The sequence below is a fragment of the Pseudophryne corroboree genome, chromosome 1 (genome assembly GCF_028390025.1).
Source record: "Pseudophryne corroboree isolate aPseCor3 chromosome 1, aPseCor3.hap2, whole genome shotgun sequence".
Lineage (NCBI taxonomy): Eukaryota > Metazoa > Chordata > Amphibia > Anura > Myobatrachidae > Pseudophryne > Pseudophryne corroboree.
Window position 1 is genome coordinate 79554378 of NC_086444.1, and position 17710 is coordinate 79572087.

Consider the following 17710-nt stretch of genomic DNA (forward strand, 5'->3'; position numbering starts at 1 on the left):
TGAGGTCTGGAGGAGGGGCATAGAGGAAGGAGCCAGTGCACACCCATACTAAAAGTTCTTTATAGGTGCCCATGTCTCCTGCGGAGCCCGTCTATACCCCATGGTCCTTACGGAGTCCCCAGCATCCTCTAGGACGTAAGAGAAATAGGATTTTAGTACCTACCGGTAAATCCTTTTCTCCTAATCCGTAGAGGATGCTGGGGACTCCAAAAGGACCATGCGGTATAGACTGATCCGCAGGAGCCTGGGCACACTATAAAGACTTAAACTGGGTGTGAACTGGCTCCTCCCTCCGTGCCCCTCCTCCAGACCTCAGCTATAGGAACTGTGCCCAGGAGAGACGGACATTTCGAGGAAAGGATTTTTGTTTAAACCAAAGGGCGAGAAACATACCAGCCCACACCACAACATACCGTACAACTGGAGTAGTATAAACCCAGATAACCATATGAACGAACAACAGCAACAAGCTGAAGAAACCAATACACAACCCATGTGTAAACAAATACAACCAGTAATACTACAACTGCAAGTAACAGTCCGCACTGGGATGGGCGCCCAGCATCCTCTACGGACTAGGAGAAAATGATTTACCGGTAGGTACTAAAATCCTATTTTCTCTTACGTCCTAGAGGATGCTGGGGACTCCAAAAGGACCGTGGGGTCTATACCAAAGCTCCAGAACGGGCGGGAGAGTGCGGACGACACTGCAGCACCGACTGAGCAAACATGAGGTCCTCGTCAGCCAGGGTATCAAACTTGTAGAACTTAGCAAAGGTGTTTGAACCCGACCACGTAGCTGCTCGGCAAAGTTGAAGTGCCGAGACCCCTCGGGCAGCCGCCCAAGATGAGCCCACCTTCCTGGTAGATTGGGCTTTTACCGATTTCGGTAATGGCAACCCAGCCGAAGAATGAGCATGCTGAATCGTATTACAAATCCAGCGTGCAATGGTCTGCTTGGAAGCAGGATGACCAATCTTGTTGGAAGCATACAGGACAAACAAAGCCTCTGTTTTAATGGTAAGAGCCGTCCTGGCGACGTAAATTTTCAAAGCTCTAACAACATCAAGAGATTTTGGAACTGCCACAGCATCCGTAGCCACAGGCACCACAATAGGTTGGTTAATGTGAAAAGAAGAAACCACCTTCGGCAGAAATTGTTGACGAGTCCTCAATTCCGCCCTATCCGAATGGAATATCAAATAAGGACTCTTGTGAGACAAGGCCGCCAACTCTGACACTCGCCTGGCAGACGCCAGAGCCAAAAGCATGACCACTTTCCAAGTGAGAAACTTTAACTCAACCTTATGCAAAGGTTCAAACCAGTGAGACATAAGGAACTTCAATACCACCTCAAGATCCCACAGCGCTACAGGCGGCACAAATAGAGGATGGATATGCAGCACTCCCTTCACGAAAGTTTGCACCTCTGGAAGTACGGCCAATTCTTTTTGAAAGAAAATAGATAAAGCCGAAATCTGCACTTTGATGGAACCTAATTTCAGGCCTGCCTCGACGCCTGCCTGCAAAAAATGAAGGAAGCGACTCAGCCGAAATTCCTCCGTAGGAGCATTCTTGGCTTCACACCACGGAACATATTTTCTCAAAATACGGTGATAATGCTTCGCCGTAACCTCCTTTCTAGCTTTAAGGAGAGTGGGGATGACCTCCCCGGGAATACCTTTCTGAGCTAGGATTTGGCGTTCAACTTCCACGCCGTCAAACGCAGCCGCGGTAAGTCCGGAAACATGCAGGGCCCCTGTAGCTACAGGTCCTCTCTTAGAGGAAGCAAAGGATCTTTTACTAGCAATTCCTGAAGATCTGGATACCAGGCCCTCCGTGGCCAATCTGGAACGACAAGTATTGCCTGAACCCTTGTTCGTCGCACGATCCTCAGCACCGATGGGATGAGAGGAAGCGGAGGGAACACATACACCGACTGAAACACCCACGGAGTTTACCAGGGCGTCCACAGCACTGGCTTGGGGGTCTCGTGGCCTGAAACAATACCTCGGAAGCTTCTTGTTGAGGCGAGACGCTATCATGTCTATCAGAGGAAGTCCCCAAAGCTCTGTCACTTCTGCAAATATCTCTTGATGATGTCCACGCCTGGAAGGAAGACTGCTGACAGGGTGGTCACATGCTTTTCCGCCCAGCGAAGTATTCTTGTGGCCTCCGCCATAGCTACCCTGCTCCTTGTTCCGCCTTGGCGGTTTACGTACGCCACCGCTGTTATGTTCTCCGACTGTATCAGGACAGGACGACCTTGAAGAAGGCTCTTCGCTTGTAGGAGGCCGTTGTAAATGACTCTTAGCTCGAGAACATTTATGTGGAGACAAGACTCCTGGTTTGACCATTTTCCCTGGAAATTTCTTCCTAGTGTGACTGCGCCCCAGCCCCGGAGACTTGCATCTCTGTCAGCAGGACCCAGTCCTGGATTCCGAAGCGGCGTCCTTCTAGAAGGTGAGAGCTTTGCAGCCACCACAGGAGAGAAATCCTGGCCCTGGAGGACAGACTGATTTTCTGATGCATGTGCAGGTGAGATCCGGACCATTTGTTCAGTACATCCCACTGAAACACCCGGGCATGAAACCTGCCAAACGGAATGGCTTCGTAAGCCGCAACCATCTTCCCTAGCACCCGAGTGCATTGATGAATCGACACCCTTGTCGGCCTCAGAAGCTCCCTGACCATGGTCTGGATTTCCAGAGCTTTGTCCTCCGGAAGAAACACTCTCTGTAGCTCTGTGTCTAGGATCATGCCCAGGAAGGGCAGCCGAGTGGACGGGATCAACTGAGACTTTGGCAAATTTAGAATCCAACCGTGATGTTGCAGAACCGACAGGGAGAGATCCACATTTCTTAACAACTGTTCCTTGGACCTCGTCTTTATCAGGAGATCGTCCAAGTACGGGATAATTGTGACCCCTTGCTTGCGCAGGAGAACCATCATCTCTGCCATCACCTTGGTGAAAACCCTCGGGGCCGTGGAAAGCCCAAACGGCAACGCCTGAAATTGGTAATACCAATCCTGTACCGCGAACCTCAGGAAGGCTTGATGAGGAGGGAAAATCGGGATGTGTAAGTAAGCATCCTTTATGTCGACAGACGCCATAAAATCTCCCCCTTCGAGGCTGGAGATCACCGCTCGAAGAGACTCCATCTTGAACTTGAAAGTTTTCAAGTATGGATTGAGGGATTTTAGGTTCAGAGTCGGTCTGACCGAACCGTCCGGCTTCGGCACCACAAAGAGGCTCGAATAGAACCCTTTCCCCCGATCTGACGGGGGAACCGGCACTACGACCCTCTGTTGACACAACTTTTGTATCGCATCTCTTACCACCTCTCTCTCGGGAAGAGAAGCTGGCAAAGTCGACACAAAAAACCAGTTGGGGGGCATCTCCTGAAACTCCAGTCTGTACCCTTGGGACACTATGTCTAAGACCCAAGGATCCAGAGCCGAACGAACCCAGTCCTGGCTGAAGGATCGGAGCCGACCCCCCACGGTAGGGACTCCCCAAGGGGAGCCCCAGCGTCATGCGGTGGACTTGGTAGAGGCAGGGGAGGACTTTTGGTCCTGGGCGCCTGGTACTGCAGGCGGCTTCCTTCCCCTACCTCTACCCTTTGAAGCGAGGAAGGACGAGCCCCTACCTCTTCTGTATTTATTAGGCCGAAAGGACTGCATCTGCTGATGGGGTGCCTTCTTCTGTTGTGTGGGAGCATAAGGAAGAAAAGACGACTTACCCGCCGTAGCGGTCGACACCAGGTCAGCCAGGCCTTCACCAAACAAGACACTACCTTTAAAAGGAAGAGCTTCCATATTCTTCTTGGAGTCGGCATCAGCATTCCATTGGTGAATCCACAGCGCCCTCCTGGCCGAAATCGCCATGGCATTGGCTCTTGATCCCAAGAGACCAACATCCCTCTGCAGCGTCCTTAATATAACCAAGGGTCAGAAGAATATTATCTTTAGCAAGAGCATCCATATCAGAAGCCAAATTTTCATCCCACTTTGCAATAGCACTACTCACCCATACCGACGCGACAACAGGTCTGAGCAATGCACCAGTATTGGCGAATATGGACTTCAAAGTCGTCTCCAACTTACAATCCGCCAGATCCTTGAGGGCAGCCGTGTCAGGAGACGGAAGAGTCACCTTCTTGGACAATCGGGATAGAGCCTTGTCCACATTTGCCGACTCGCATTTCGCCCTATCATCAAAGGGAAAAGGATATGCCATCAAAATTCGCTTGGGAATCTGCCACCTTTTTTCAGGCGACTCCCAAGCCTTTTCACAAAGCGCATTCATTTCATGAGAGGGGGGAAATTTTACCTCACGCCTTTTCCCCTTAAATAAACAAACTCTTGTGTCAGGAATGGCAGGTTCCTCAGAGATATGTAGCACATCTTTAATGGCAATAATCATATACTGAATACTCTTGACAACCCGTGGATGCAAAGAAGCCTCATTTAAATTGACATCGGAATCAGAGTCCATGTCGGTACCTGTATCTGCCAACTGGTGAAAAGCACGCTTCTGTGACCCTGGGGCTGTGTGTACCTGAGACAATGCGTCCTCCACCGACTGTCTCCATGTTTGTGTCTGAGAATCAGATTTATCCAGTCTCTTTGACAATAAAGCCACATTTGTATTCAGTGTACTTAGCATAGTCACCCAATCAGCCCTCGGCTGTGCCGACAAACACATACTTAAATCTTTCTCTGCAGCCCCCATAACTTCCTCCGGGGAGGAACACCCAGGCTCAGACATGTCGACACCTCGTGCAGACACACTCACACTCACACAGTCCACAAGCCCAGGGACAGACCCACAGAGAAGCCCTTAGGGAGAACACAGAGAGAGTATGCCAGCTCACACCCCAGCACCCATATACAGTACTAACAGAAGTTAGTAATATGCTCAGCGCCGACCATATAACTTGAAAAGCACCAAATTTAAGTGCCCCCCCCCTGTTTCCCTCCCCAAGTGCTTGCGGGAGCTCGGAGGTCCGGGCAGCGCTGTAAGAATAGGAGAAAAAGGCGCTGGTGAGCAATGTGCAGCTAAGCCCCGCCCCCTTCACGGCGCGCTGTAGCCTGCTAAAATTTAAAACTGCAAAGTGGCGGGGGTGCTCTATACGGGTATCGGACACCGTATAGCCCTTCTTTTGCCACTAAAAACCTCAGTAACTGCTGCCCAGGGCGCCCCCCCAGCGCCCTGCAACCTGTGAGTGCTGTTAGTGAAGTGTGTGGGAGCATGGAGCGCAGCGCTACCGCTGCGCTGTACCTCCGTTACTGAAGTCTTCTGCCGTCACTGAAGTCCTCTGTTCTTCTCATACTCACACGACTTCTTTCTTCTGGCTTCTGTGAGGGGGGTGACGGCGCGGCTCCGGGAACAAGCAGCTAGGCGAACCAAGTGATCGAACCCTCTGGAGCTAATGGTGTCCAGTAGCCTAAGAAGCAGAGCCCTTAACTAAGAAGAAGTAGGTCTGACTTCTCTCCCCTCAGTCCCATGATGCAGGGAGCCTGTAGCCAGCAGGTCTCCCTGAAAATAAAAAACCTAACAAAAGTCTTTCCAGAGAAACTTTGTAGAGCTCCCCTAGTGTGTGTCCAGTCACCCCTGGGCACAAAGTCTAACTGAGGTCTGGAGGAGGGGCATGGAGGGAGGAGCCAGTTCACACCCAGTTTAAGTCTTTATAGTGTGCCCAGGTCCTGTGGATCCGTCTATATTCCATGGTCTTTTTGGAGTCCCCAGCATCCTCTAGGACGTAAGAGAAATACGTAATACAGTATATCTTTGTGAAAATCCTATATTAGATAAAACCTGACGCACCAAGCCCCCTCAGGTTATAGAATATAGGGATAGCAGGTTGAGTGAAAGACACGAAATGGACAACACTCAGCTATCAGATGCACACACAGATAGTCACAGTTTGTACAATGCAGAGGTTATTACTGACAATAATACTGCACTGGACTAGCTTACACAGCTATATAACAATAGATATAACAGTACACAGTAAGAACTGGATTTATATCACAGGGTAATTGTACTAGGAAACCCTGACTAAGTGCACTCTTTCTTAACTAACACTGACTAAAAAGGCAGGTAGAATACTTAAGTGTCATGTAATCAGCACTGACAACCAGGCGGCTTTACATAGGAGGATTTGCCCAAGCATTCCCAGGAACAGTGAGCTGAGGGATAATGGCGCCGCAGACACTGCCAGGGAGTGAGGGAGAGACAGATATGCAGCTCCAGGGCGGGAACATTTGCAGAAAAGGGCACCCTGGGGGAGGGGCTTCAGGTCCAAGCTCTATCCCCATACTTGCCTACCTGACCCTCTCCATGAGGGAGAAAATGCTCTGTTCCTGGACTTTCCTGGTAATGTATGATTGCCATCACCTGTGGCGAGCTAGTTAATTGATAAGAAAGGTGTTTCACCACAGGTGATGGCAATCATACATTACCAGGAAAGTCCAGGAACAGAGCATTTTCTCCCTCATGGAGAGGGTCAGGTAGGCAAGTATGTCTATCCCCCTGCTGGCAAAACTACCGGGTACTGCGGGCTCTAATAAAACGGTTTATAGAGAAAACCTGACCTGTCCCATGCCCTGGTGATCTAGTGGGATCGCCTGTACTGCCACAGTGTCCACCGCCAGCGCGCGCGGGCCGCCTCACACTGACCGGATCGCGATAAAGACCGGGTCCCACAAGCGGGATCCACTTACCACCTCCCGAAGCGCGGCCACGCGATCCCGGCGAGCACCCGTGGTGTGTGCCTGACAAGAAGAAAACCGGAGCCTCCTGCTGTAGTTACCCGGCAACCAGGGCTCGGGAGTGTACAGCACCGCTGGGGAGAGCTGGAGCTGCAGCCGTGAATGTCTCTGACATGTAACACTGCTGCTGCCCTTGAATTCTTCACTTTTTTCCTCAGAAAAAAAAGCTCTTCTTAGGGCTGCCTGGAGCACTCTACTCTACACCCCCATTGCCCATTCCTTGTGAAGCCCAGTGTACCCCGCAGCAGAAAAGGCGTTTGTGGGTGGCAACTGACCGTTTTCTAGGAGTGGTTGGAAAAACAAAGGCGTGTCCAAGCGTTTGCAGGGAGGGTTCCTGACGTCAATTCCGGTCCCGGACAGGCTGAAGTGTTCGCATCGGCTAAGTCCTGGGCTGTGCAGAGACTGCAGAAAATCTGTTTGTACAGCTCTGCTACACATGCGTTCGCACACTTGCAAATCGAAAATACACTCCCCTATGGGCGGCGACTATGCCAACGCAGGACTGCAAAAAAACCCTAGCAAACAGGTCTGAATTAGGCCCCAGGTTTTGACTCAAAAATATAATTGCTGCTTTAAGTTTTGCCGCAAAAAATTGTGTAAACTGGTGATTTTTAATAGTTGCTGCAACTCATTAAATAAACCTCTAATGGGTTTCTGAATCTTTACAGAAATGTGTAAAGTGTATGATACCATTACAGTGTAAATTTTAAAAGAAATAGTGTTTTTATGTTGTTTATTTGCTTTGTACTTAAATCAACTCTGCTTGTGGGATACTGGGATATGATTGCAAGTCACACCTTGTGTTTTACAAGTGAATCTATGGTCCACTCATGTGATATTTGGCATTGGTTACCTGGTAGACAAATTACACATCTTATGTATCTAGTCTAATAGGCCCTACACATTGGCCGATCCGCCGCCGAGCTGGCCGACGGCAGATACGGCAGACGGGCGACCCGGCGGTGGGGGGGCAGTGACGTAGGGAGTGAAGTTTCTTCACTCCCCCCGTCACCCGGCTCCGTAGACTTGCAGGCAAATATGGACGATCTCGTCCATATTGGCCTGCATGCACAGCCGACATGGCACCAGCGATGAACGAGCGCGGGGCCGCACATCGTTCATCGCTGGTGCCTCCACACTGCACGATATGAACGAGATCGTTCATATCGTGCAGTGATATCGGCCAGTGTGTAGGGCCCTTTACTAGCAATAGTCACTGCAAGACTATAATAATAACTACTACTATACCCTATTCTGGCATAATCTGACCTGGGAGCATGCCCTTCCCGAACTGGAGGAACATTCGCACTTCATGGCCGTTGTTATGTAGAACACGGGAAACTTCATCCATCAACAGATAATGACTCCCACCTAAAATTAAAGAAATAAGAAAAAAATAAGATTAATATAATTGGAAATAAGCATGAAATATTTACAATAATAATCAGATGCAAATATGTCAAACTGTATCCTTATTTACCCACCCACACACAAACACACGTAATGGTCTGGTAGTCTAGTCTTGTAGTCAGCTCTACTTATGGACAGGAATTACGTAAGTGAACATAGATAATAGAATATCTGCCATTGTGGGAGTAAATGTACTAACAATCGTGTTTGTCCGAGATTGTATTCCTGTATTTAGCCAACAGCCAGTGAGTTCCGGCGGGTGATGTTTGGCAGTGTTTGGGGTGGCGGTTGGTTTGGCTCCTCTATTTGAATTTTGGGCTGCGCTGCAGCCTCACCTCTGCAACTGCCACGGACAAGAAAGTCCAGGAAAAGAGCATTTTGGGGCAGATGTATTAAGCCTACAGATGTGATAAAGCAGTGGTAAGTGCAAAGTGATAATGCACCAGCCAGTCAGCTCCAATATGTAAATTGACAGTGCTGACTGGCTGGTGTGTCATCACCTTGCACTTACCACTGCTTTATCACTTCTCCAGGCTTAATGCATTTGACCCATTGTACCTAATGGAATGGGTCATGTTTAGGCTTCGTTCCTCGTTGGTGCCTCCACACTGAACGATATGAACGGATTCTTGTTCATTAATGAACGAGAACGTTCATATCGTTAAGTGAAATCTTTAAGTGTGTAGGGCCCATTAGATTTGGGTGGGGTGTGTTCAATCTGAAATCTAAATTGCAGTGTAAAAATAAAGCAGTCAGTATTTACCCTGCACAGACACAATATTATATAACCCACCCAAATCTACTCTCTCTGCACATGTTACATCTGCCCCACCTGCAGTGCACATGGTTTTGCCCAACTGCTAACAAATTTTCTGCTGCGATCAGATCTGACTTACCCCTAAAGTTGGGTGTTTGATTTAACTCTCATTTATCCCAGTAATGCAAATTGTGTTTTAACCAAGGCTAACACGATTCTTAGTAAATCTACCTCCTGGAAACAGTCATGAAAGTTCACAATCACTGAGAGAGTTGGTGCTATTTATTAAATAAGTCCTGTTTAGTAGATTCATGGAAAAAGGAGCTCTTTTTATTAGGAGTATATTTCCCAAACTATGTTTAATGAACAATGACAAAATTATTTTTGCTTTGGTTATAACATTAAGGCATATATGCTAATAACCATTTAATAAAATTATTGCTAATTAATAATTCACCACTCATACAGGTAAGTTTCACTTTACCCCAAGGAATACAGGTGCCCATTTATCAATGAGCTTTAGCGATTTAAAACTGATTACATATGATAAACGATCCTTTAGCCAATCAGCTCCTGTCATGTATTTGAAAAATTATAGGAGCTGATTGGCTGGAGCACTATTTATCATACGCAACAAGTTTTAAATAGCTAAAACTCGTTAATAAATGGGCTCCACAATCCGTTTCCTGCTCCAAATTCAAACAATTATATTCATAAAATTAACTTTTACTTATATTAATAAACATTGTATGCAAGGTGTAGATTTAGACTGGTATTGGTATTTTCTTGGTCACCCCCCCCCCCCCCTATTTTCTTTCCCACCTCTGTTCTCTCTCTCTCTCTCTCTTCTTCACCCCGCCACCACCGTTTTCTCTTTCTCTCACCATTTCTCTCTGTCTGTCTACAGCCACAATTCTCTCTCTCTCTCTTCCCACTCTCTCCCATTCTACTTCTCTGCTTCTTCCCCCACCAACCTCCATTCTCTCTCTCTCTCTCTTCCACCTCACATTTTTACTGTTTGTCTGACCTCTGTGCTCACACTCCACCATTCTCATGCTCTCTGCCCTACCCTAATGCTCTCTCTCTCTCGCCCTTTCTTTCCCCACCCCCATTATTTCTTGCACAAACCTCTTTCTCTTGCTCTCTCACCCTTCTCTTTTTCCCACCCTCCCATGCTGAGTTACATCATACATGAGGGTATATGCACAGACACATGTATATAATTGTCAGCACTTTTTTCCCTTTCTCTGTACCCTTATCCCTTATCTGGCTCTTTATGTCGACCCTAATTAGGCTGACAGTCAATAGGTCAACAGGGTCATTAGGTCCACAGGGTCATTAGGTCGACAGGTAAAAAGTAGACAATGGAAAATGTCGACAGCAAAAATAAGGTCGACCAAGAATTTTTTGGGGGGTTGTTTGGTGTCGTTATCACTGTCAAAGCACAGGGAACTCTAATTAGTGTCCCGCATCCTCTTGCATGGCTCACTTTGCTCACGATGCTGCAGGTATGGTGCCTCGCCTGTTACCACTGCGCTCCGCACCGGTTACTATTCCCAATCATAGCTCAAGTTGAAATAAATGCAAACAAGATCTTAAAAAGTTGTGTTGACCATATGTGTGTCGTCCATTGTCATGCTGAGCATTTGAACCTGTCGACCTTAAGCACTGTTGACCTTTTACATGTCGACTTTTTGACCCTGCTGACCTAATGATAGCCCTGCAACTTGTGTGTTGGATATGACATGAAGACTCTTCCTGTATTTGCACCTGAATAATAAATGTGGAGTTACTAACTCAGAATATCACAGTCTCCATAATGGTCTATGGCGACTGTGATCTGGACACGTATATCAAATTCTGAAAAATGTCGCTTTCCGGTGTTTTAAATCCTCCGCCATAGTCAGATAGTCTTCGTTTATGTAGTGGTACAGTATTGAGGAGAGAGATTTTTCCTTGGCAGCTTTGACTGTGCGCAGTTGTGGCTGGTGGCTGTGCGGTAAAGACACAAGGGTCCAAATATAAAAGCCTGTGAGATATAGGCAATTTTTTGAAAAATACTGGTGATGGAAACATGTTAAGGCTGCAGGGTGAGAGTGACACTGTGATTATCAGGGATATAGAATTTGTGGGCTACCTCTCAAGGCGTTGGATAGGAAATGCCGGCAGTCAGGGGACGCCGGTGGTCAGAAGGACGACCGCGGTATCCCAACGCTTAGAATCCCAACATGGGCTCCCCTGTGACGCTTACCTGCCTGGTGGCCTGGACCACGCTCATTTGGTATCCTGGCGGTCAGGATTACGGCACCGGGATGGTGCTCCTTGTTAGGATGCCAGCGCCGACATTTCGATCAGTGTCGGGATTCTGGCGTCGGTATTTCGACTGCCGGGATCCTGACCGGATCTGACCTGTAGAGCCCCAGGAACAAATCTCAACTTATATTGATGTGCCTCGGAATCCTGGTTTCTCTGGCAGGAGCTCAAACAATAAGATTGTATTTGTCTGTGACATTTGTTTACATGAAATCATTTACAATGAACTAGAACATGTATATTCCTTCTGTCATGCATAAGAGACATAGATAAATAACAGGGAGATAAAGACCCACTTGAAAAGCTTCAAAATTCCTGTTTGCAAGTAAGAGTATGTAATCCACATAAGAGCACTTGGCAAAGTTTTTTATTTTTCATTTTTTCACTTTGGTATTAAAGCCACCCCTCACTGAAGGACTAAAACATCTGCAAAGTGCTTAAATCTACATCTCCAGTATCCACCGCTGTCCATATCCTATATCATATGGGCAGTACGGATCATGGTGCAATGGTTAGCATTGCTGCCTCACAGCACTGAGGTCATGAGTTTGATTCCCCCCAAGGTGGTCATTCCGAGTTGTTTGCTCGCTAGCAGTTTTTAGCAGCCGTGCAAACGCTATGCCGCCTCCCACTGGAAGTATATTTTAGCTTAGCAGAAGTGCGAACAAAAGGATCGCACAGCGGCTACAAAATAAATTTGCGCAGTTTCAAAGTAGCTTCAGACCTACTCAGCGCTTGCGATCACTTCAGACTGTTCAGTTCCTGTTTTGACGTCACGAACACACCCTACGTTCGCCCAGCCACGCCTGCGTTTTTCCTGGCACGCCTGGGTTTTACTGAACACTCCCTGAAAACGGTCAGTTGACACCCAGAAACGCCCACTTCATGTCAATCACTCTGCGGCATCCAGTGCGACTGAAAAGCTTTGCTAGACCTTGTGTGAAACTACATAGTTTGTTGTAATAGTACGACGTGCGTGCGCATTGCGCCGCATACGCATGCGCAGAAGTGCCGATTTTTTGCCTGATCGCTGCGCAGCGACCGAAAGCAGCTAGCGACCGAAAGCAGCTAGCGATCAACTCGGAATGACCCCCCATGACTCTAACTGTGTGGAGTTTGTATATTCTCCCCATGCTTACGTGGGTTTCCTCCGGTAACTCTGGTTTCCGGAACAATCCAAAAATATACTGGTAGGTCAATTGGATCCCAACAAAATTAACCCTAGCTTGATTATGTGTGCGTGTACATGTGGTAGGGAATATAGATTGTAAACTCCACTGGGGCAGGGACTGATGTGAATGAGCAAATATTCTCTGTAAAGCGCTGTGGAATATGTGTGCGCTATATAAATAACTGGTAATAAATAAATAATAAAATAAATATCCTGCCCGCAGGCTATAACATTAGGGTCATGCTCACAACCTGAATGTTCCTTATCTCAACACTGCAAGAAGTGTCAATGGGGCACAGTCACCGCTAGGACACCTTATCAGATACGCTGTCTCAGCATGAATGTAATGATAACCTGCTCCATTCATTTAGCTGCAAATCGCGGTGACAACAGATGATTATTAATAGGCAGACTTTGAGATGGGTAATAAATAGAGCCCCCAGTCTGCTGAATTGTTGCCATGTTCAATTGTTCATAAGACAGTTTATGTCACCCACATTGCTGGTAACCAGTGAGATGATCACACCTACAACACTAGTAATCCGCACACATGGTCTGTAATCTGTAGACATGTCTCAGGGTGCAATGTCCCTGTACAAAGTCTACAGAAGGCAGCGGATATATATATATATATATATACACTGCTCAAAAAAATAAAGGGAACACTAAAATAACACATCCTAGATCTGAATGAATGAAATATTCTTATTAAATACTTTGTTCTTTACATAGTTGAACGTGCTGACAGCAAAATCACACATAAATCATCAATGGAAATCAAATTTATTAACCCATGGAGGTCTGGATTTGGAGTCACCCTCAAAATTAAAGTGGAAAAACACACTACAGGCTGATCCAACTTTGATGTAATGTCCTTAAAACAAGTCAAAATGAGGCTCAGTAGTGTGTGTGGCTTCCACGTGCCTGTATGACCTCCCTACAACGCCTGGGCATGCTCCTGATGAGGTGGCGGATGGTCTCCTGAGGGATCTCCTCCCAGACCTGGACTAAAGCATTCGCCAACTCCTGGACAGTCTGTGGTGCAAAGTGGCGTTGGTGGATGGAGCGAGACATGATGTCCCAGATGTGCTCAATTGGATTCAGGTTGGGGTAACGGACGGGCCAGTCCATAGCATCAATGCCTTCGTCTTGCAGGAACTGCTGACACACTCCAGCCACATGAGGTCTAGCATTGTCTTGCATTAGGAGGAACCCAGGGACAACCGCACCAGCATATGGTCTCACAAGGGGTCTGAGGATCTCATCTCGGTACCTAATGGCAGTCAGGCTACGTCTGGCGAGCACATGGAGGGCTGTGCAGCCCCCCAAAGAAATGCCACCCCACACCATTACTGACCCACTGCCAAACCGGTCATGCTGGAGGATGTTGCAGGCAGCAGAACGTTCTCCTTGGCGTCTCCAGACTCTGTCACGTCTGTCACATGTGCTCAGTGAGAACCTGCTTTCATCTGTGAAGAGCACAGGGCACCAGTGGCGAATTTGCCAATCTTGGTGTTCTCTGACAAATGCCAAATGTCCTGCACGGTGTTGGGCTGTAAGAACAATCCCCACCTGTGGACGTTGGGCCCTCATACCACCCTCATGGAGTCTGTTTCTGATCGTTTGAGTAGACACATGCACATTTGTGGCTTGCTGGAGGTCATTTTGCAGGGCTCTGGCAGTGCTCCTCCGGTTCCTCCTTGCACAAAGGCGGAGGAAGCGGTCCTGCTGCTGGGTTGTTGCCCTCCTACGACCTCCTCCACGTCTCCTGATGTACTGGCCTGTCTCCTGGTAACGCCTCCATGCTCTTGACACTACGCTGACAGACACAGCAAACCTTCTTGCCACAGCTCGCATTAATGTGCCATCCTGGATGAGCTGCACTAACTGAGCCACTTGTGTGGGTTGTAGGGAGGTCATACAGGCACGTGGAGGCCACACACACACTACTGAGCCTCATTTTAACTTGTTTTAAGGACATTACATCAAAGTTGGATCAGCATGTAGTGTGTTTTTCCACTTTAGTTTTGAGGGTGACTCCAAATCCAGACCTCCATGGGTTAATAAATTTGATTTCCATTGATAATTTTTGTGTGATTTTGTTGTCAGCACATTCAACTATGTAAAGAACAAAGTATTTAATAAGAATATTTCATTCATTCAGATCTAGGATGTGTTATTTTAGTGTTCCCTTTATTTTTTTGAGCAGTGTATATATATATATATATATATATATATATATTTATATTCCATAGGCTGGGCGGCACTCAGAGACTTTCATAAACCAGGAAACAGTGAACAAGCCCCTCAGGGCCGTTTTAATGTGACGTTTCGGGGCAAAGATCCCCTTCCTGGGTCTGAGGAAGGGGATCTTTGCCCCGAAACGTCACATTAAAACGGACCTGAGGGGCTTGTTCACTGTTTCCTGGTTTATGAAAGTCTCTGAGTGCCGCCCAGCCTATAGTATATATACAGCAGGTTTAATACTGATGGGAAGGCACCGGAGCAGGTTACACGCAAGACCGGAGTGCCAGGGTCCCATTTTGGAAGCTATATATATATATATATATATATATAGTGATGTGCACCGGAAATTTTTCGGGTTTTGTGTTTTGGTTTTGGATTCGGTTCCGCGGCCGTGTTTTGGATTCGGACGCGTTTTGGCAAAACCTCCCTGAAAATTTTTTGTCGGATTCGGGTGGGTTTTTTTACAAAAAACCCTCAAAAACAGCTTAAATCATAGAATTTGGGGGTCATTTTGATCCCATAGTATTATTGACCTCAATAACCATAATTTACACTCATTTTCAGTCTATTCTGAACACCTCACACCTCACAATATTATTTTTAGTCCTAAAATTTGCACCGAGGTCGCTGGATGGCTAAGCTAAGCGACACAAGTGGCCGACACAAACACCTGGCCCATCTAGGAGTGGCACTGCAGTGTCAGGCAGGATGGCACTTCAAAAAAATTGTCCCCAAACAGCACATGATGCAAAGAAAAAAAGAGGTGCACCAAGGTCGCTGTGTGACTAAGCTAAGCGACACAAGTGGCCGACACAAACACCTGGCCCATCTAGGAGTGGCACTGCAGTGTCAGGCAGGATGGCACTTCAAAAAAATTGTCCCCAAACAGCACATGATGCAAAGAAAAAAATAGGCACACCAAGGTCGCTGTGTGACTAAGCTAAGCGACACAAGTGGCCGACACAAACACCTGGCCCATCTAGGAGTGGCACTGCAGTGTCAGGCAGGATGGCACTTAAAAAAAATTGTCCCCAAACAGCACATGATGCAAAGAAAGAAAGAGGCGCACCAAGGTCGCTGTGTGACTAAGCTAAGCGACACAAGTGGCCGACACAAACACCTGGCCCATCTAGGAGTGGCACTGCAGTGTCAGACAGGATGGCACTTCAAAAAAATAGTCCCCAAACAGCACATGATGCAAAGAAAAAAAGAGGAGCACCAAGGTCGCTGTGTGACTAAGCTAAGCGACACAAGTGGCCGACACAAACACCTGGCCCATCTAGGAGTGGCACTGCAATGTCAGGCAGGATGGCACTTCAAAAAAATTGTCCCCAAACAGCACATGCTGCAAAGAAAAAAAGAGGCGCACCAAGGTCGCTGTGTGACTAAGCTAAGCGACACAAGTGGCCGACACAAACACCTGGCCCATCTAGGAGTGGCAATGCACTGTCCTCCTACTATATATACTGCGCACAACAACTAAAATGCACCACAGGTAAGGATGGATAGTATAATTGACGACACAGAGGTAGGTAGAGCAGCGGACTACTGTACCGTACTGCTATATATTATATATTGGTGGTCAGCAAAATTATGCACTGTCCTCCTACTATATATATACTGTGCAAAACTTAAATGCACCACAGGTATGGGTGGATAGTATACTTGACGACACAGAGGTAGGTAGAGCAGTGGCCCTCCGTACCGTACTGCTATATATACTGGTGGTCACTGTCAGCAAACTGCAAAACTAAAATGCACCACAGGTATAGAATCTAGATGGATAGTATACTTGACGACACAGAGGTAGGTAGAGCAGTGGCCTTCCGTACCGTACTGCTATATATACTGGTGGTCACTGGTCAGCAAACTGCAAAACTAAAATGCACCACAGGTATAGAATCTAGATGGATAGTATACTTGACGACACAGAGGTAGGTAGAGCAGTGGCCTTCTGTACCGTACTGCTATATATTATATACTGGTGGTCAGCAAACTGTGCAAAACTTAAATGCACCACAGGTATGGATGGATAGTATACTTGACGACACAGAGGTAGGTAGAGCAGTGGCCTACTGTACCGTACTGCTATATATTATATACTGGTGGTCAGCAAACTGTGCAAAACTGAAATGCACCACAGGTATGGATGGATAGTATACTTGACGACACAGAGGTAGGTAGAGCAGTGGCCTACTGTACCGTACTGCTATATATTATATACTGGTGGTCAGCAAACTGTGCAAAACTGAAATGCATCACAGGTATGGATGGATAGTATACTTGACGACACAGAGGTAGGTAGAGCAGTGGCCTTCTGTACCGTACTCCTATATATTATATACTGGTGGTCAGCAAAATTATGCACTGTACTCCTACTATATACTACAATGCAGCAAAGATATGGAGCGTTTTTCAGGCAGAGAACGTATAATACTGGTGGTCACTGGTCAGCAAAACTCTGCACTGTACTCCTCCTATATAATACTGCTGGTCCCCAGTCCCCACAATAAAGCAGTGTGAGCACAGATATATGCAGCACACTGAGCACAGATATGGAGTGTTTTTCAGGCAGACAACGTATACTGGTGGTCACTGGTCAGCAAAACTCTGCACTGTACTCCTCCTATATAATACTGCTGGTCCCCAGTCCCCACAATAAAGCAGTGTGAGCACAGATATATGCAGTACACTGAGCACAGATATGGAGCGTTTTTCAGGCAGACAACGTATACTGGTGGTCACTGGTCAGCAAAACTCTGCACTGTACTCCTCCTATATAATACAGCTGCTCCCCAGTCCCCACAATTAAGCAATAAGCACAAATATTATTAATAAATGGAGAGGACGCCAGCCACGTCCTCTCCCTAACATTTCCAATGCACGAGTGAAAATGGCGGCGGCGCGCGGCTCCTTATATAGAATCCGAATCTCGCGAGAATCCGACAGCGGGATGATGACGTTCGGGTGCGCTCGGATTAACCGAGCCATACGGGAGAATCCGAGTATGCCTCAGACCCGTGTAAAATGGATGA

At 47.2% G+C, this 17710-nt stretch overlaps 1 protein-coding gene across 1 annotated transcript in view; it reads right to left on the minus strand.

The window, feature by feature from the left end:
- LOC135056119 (UDP-glucuronosyltransferase 3A1-like) overlaps positions 1-8141 on the minus strand; it is a 99036-nt gene extending 90895 nt beyond the window's left edge. The window contains exon 1 of the mRNA XM_063960905.1: positions 8047-8141. Within this exon, the coding sequence (XP_063816975.1) occupies positions 8047-8128 (82 nt within the window). The 5' untranslated portion in view covers positions 8129-8141. The remainder of the gene's footprint in view (positions 1-8046) is intronic.
- Between the last annotated feature and the right edge of the window lie 9569 nt (positions 8142-17710).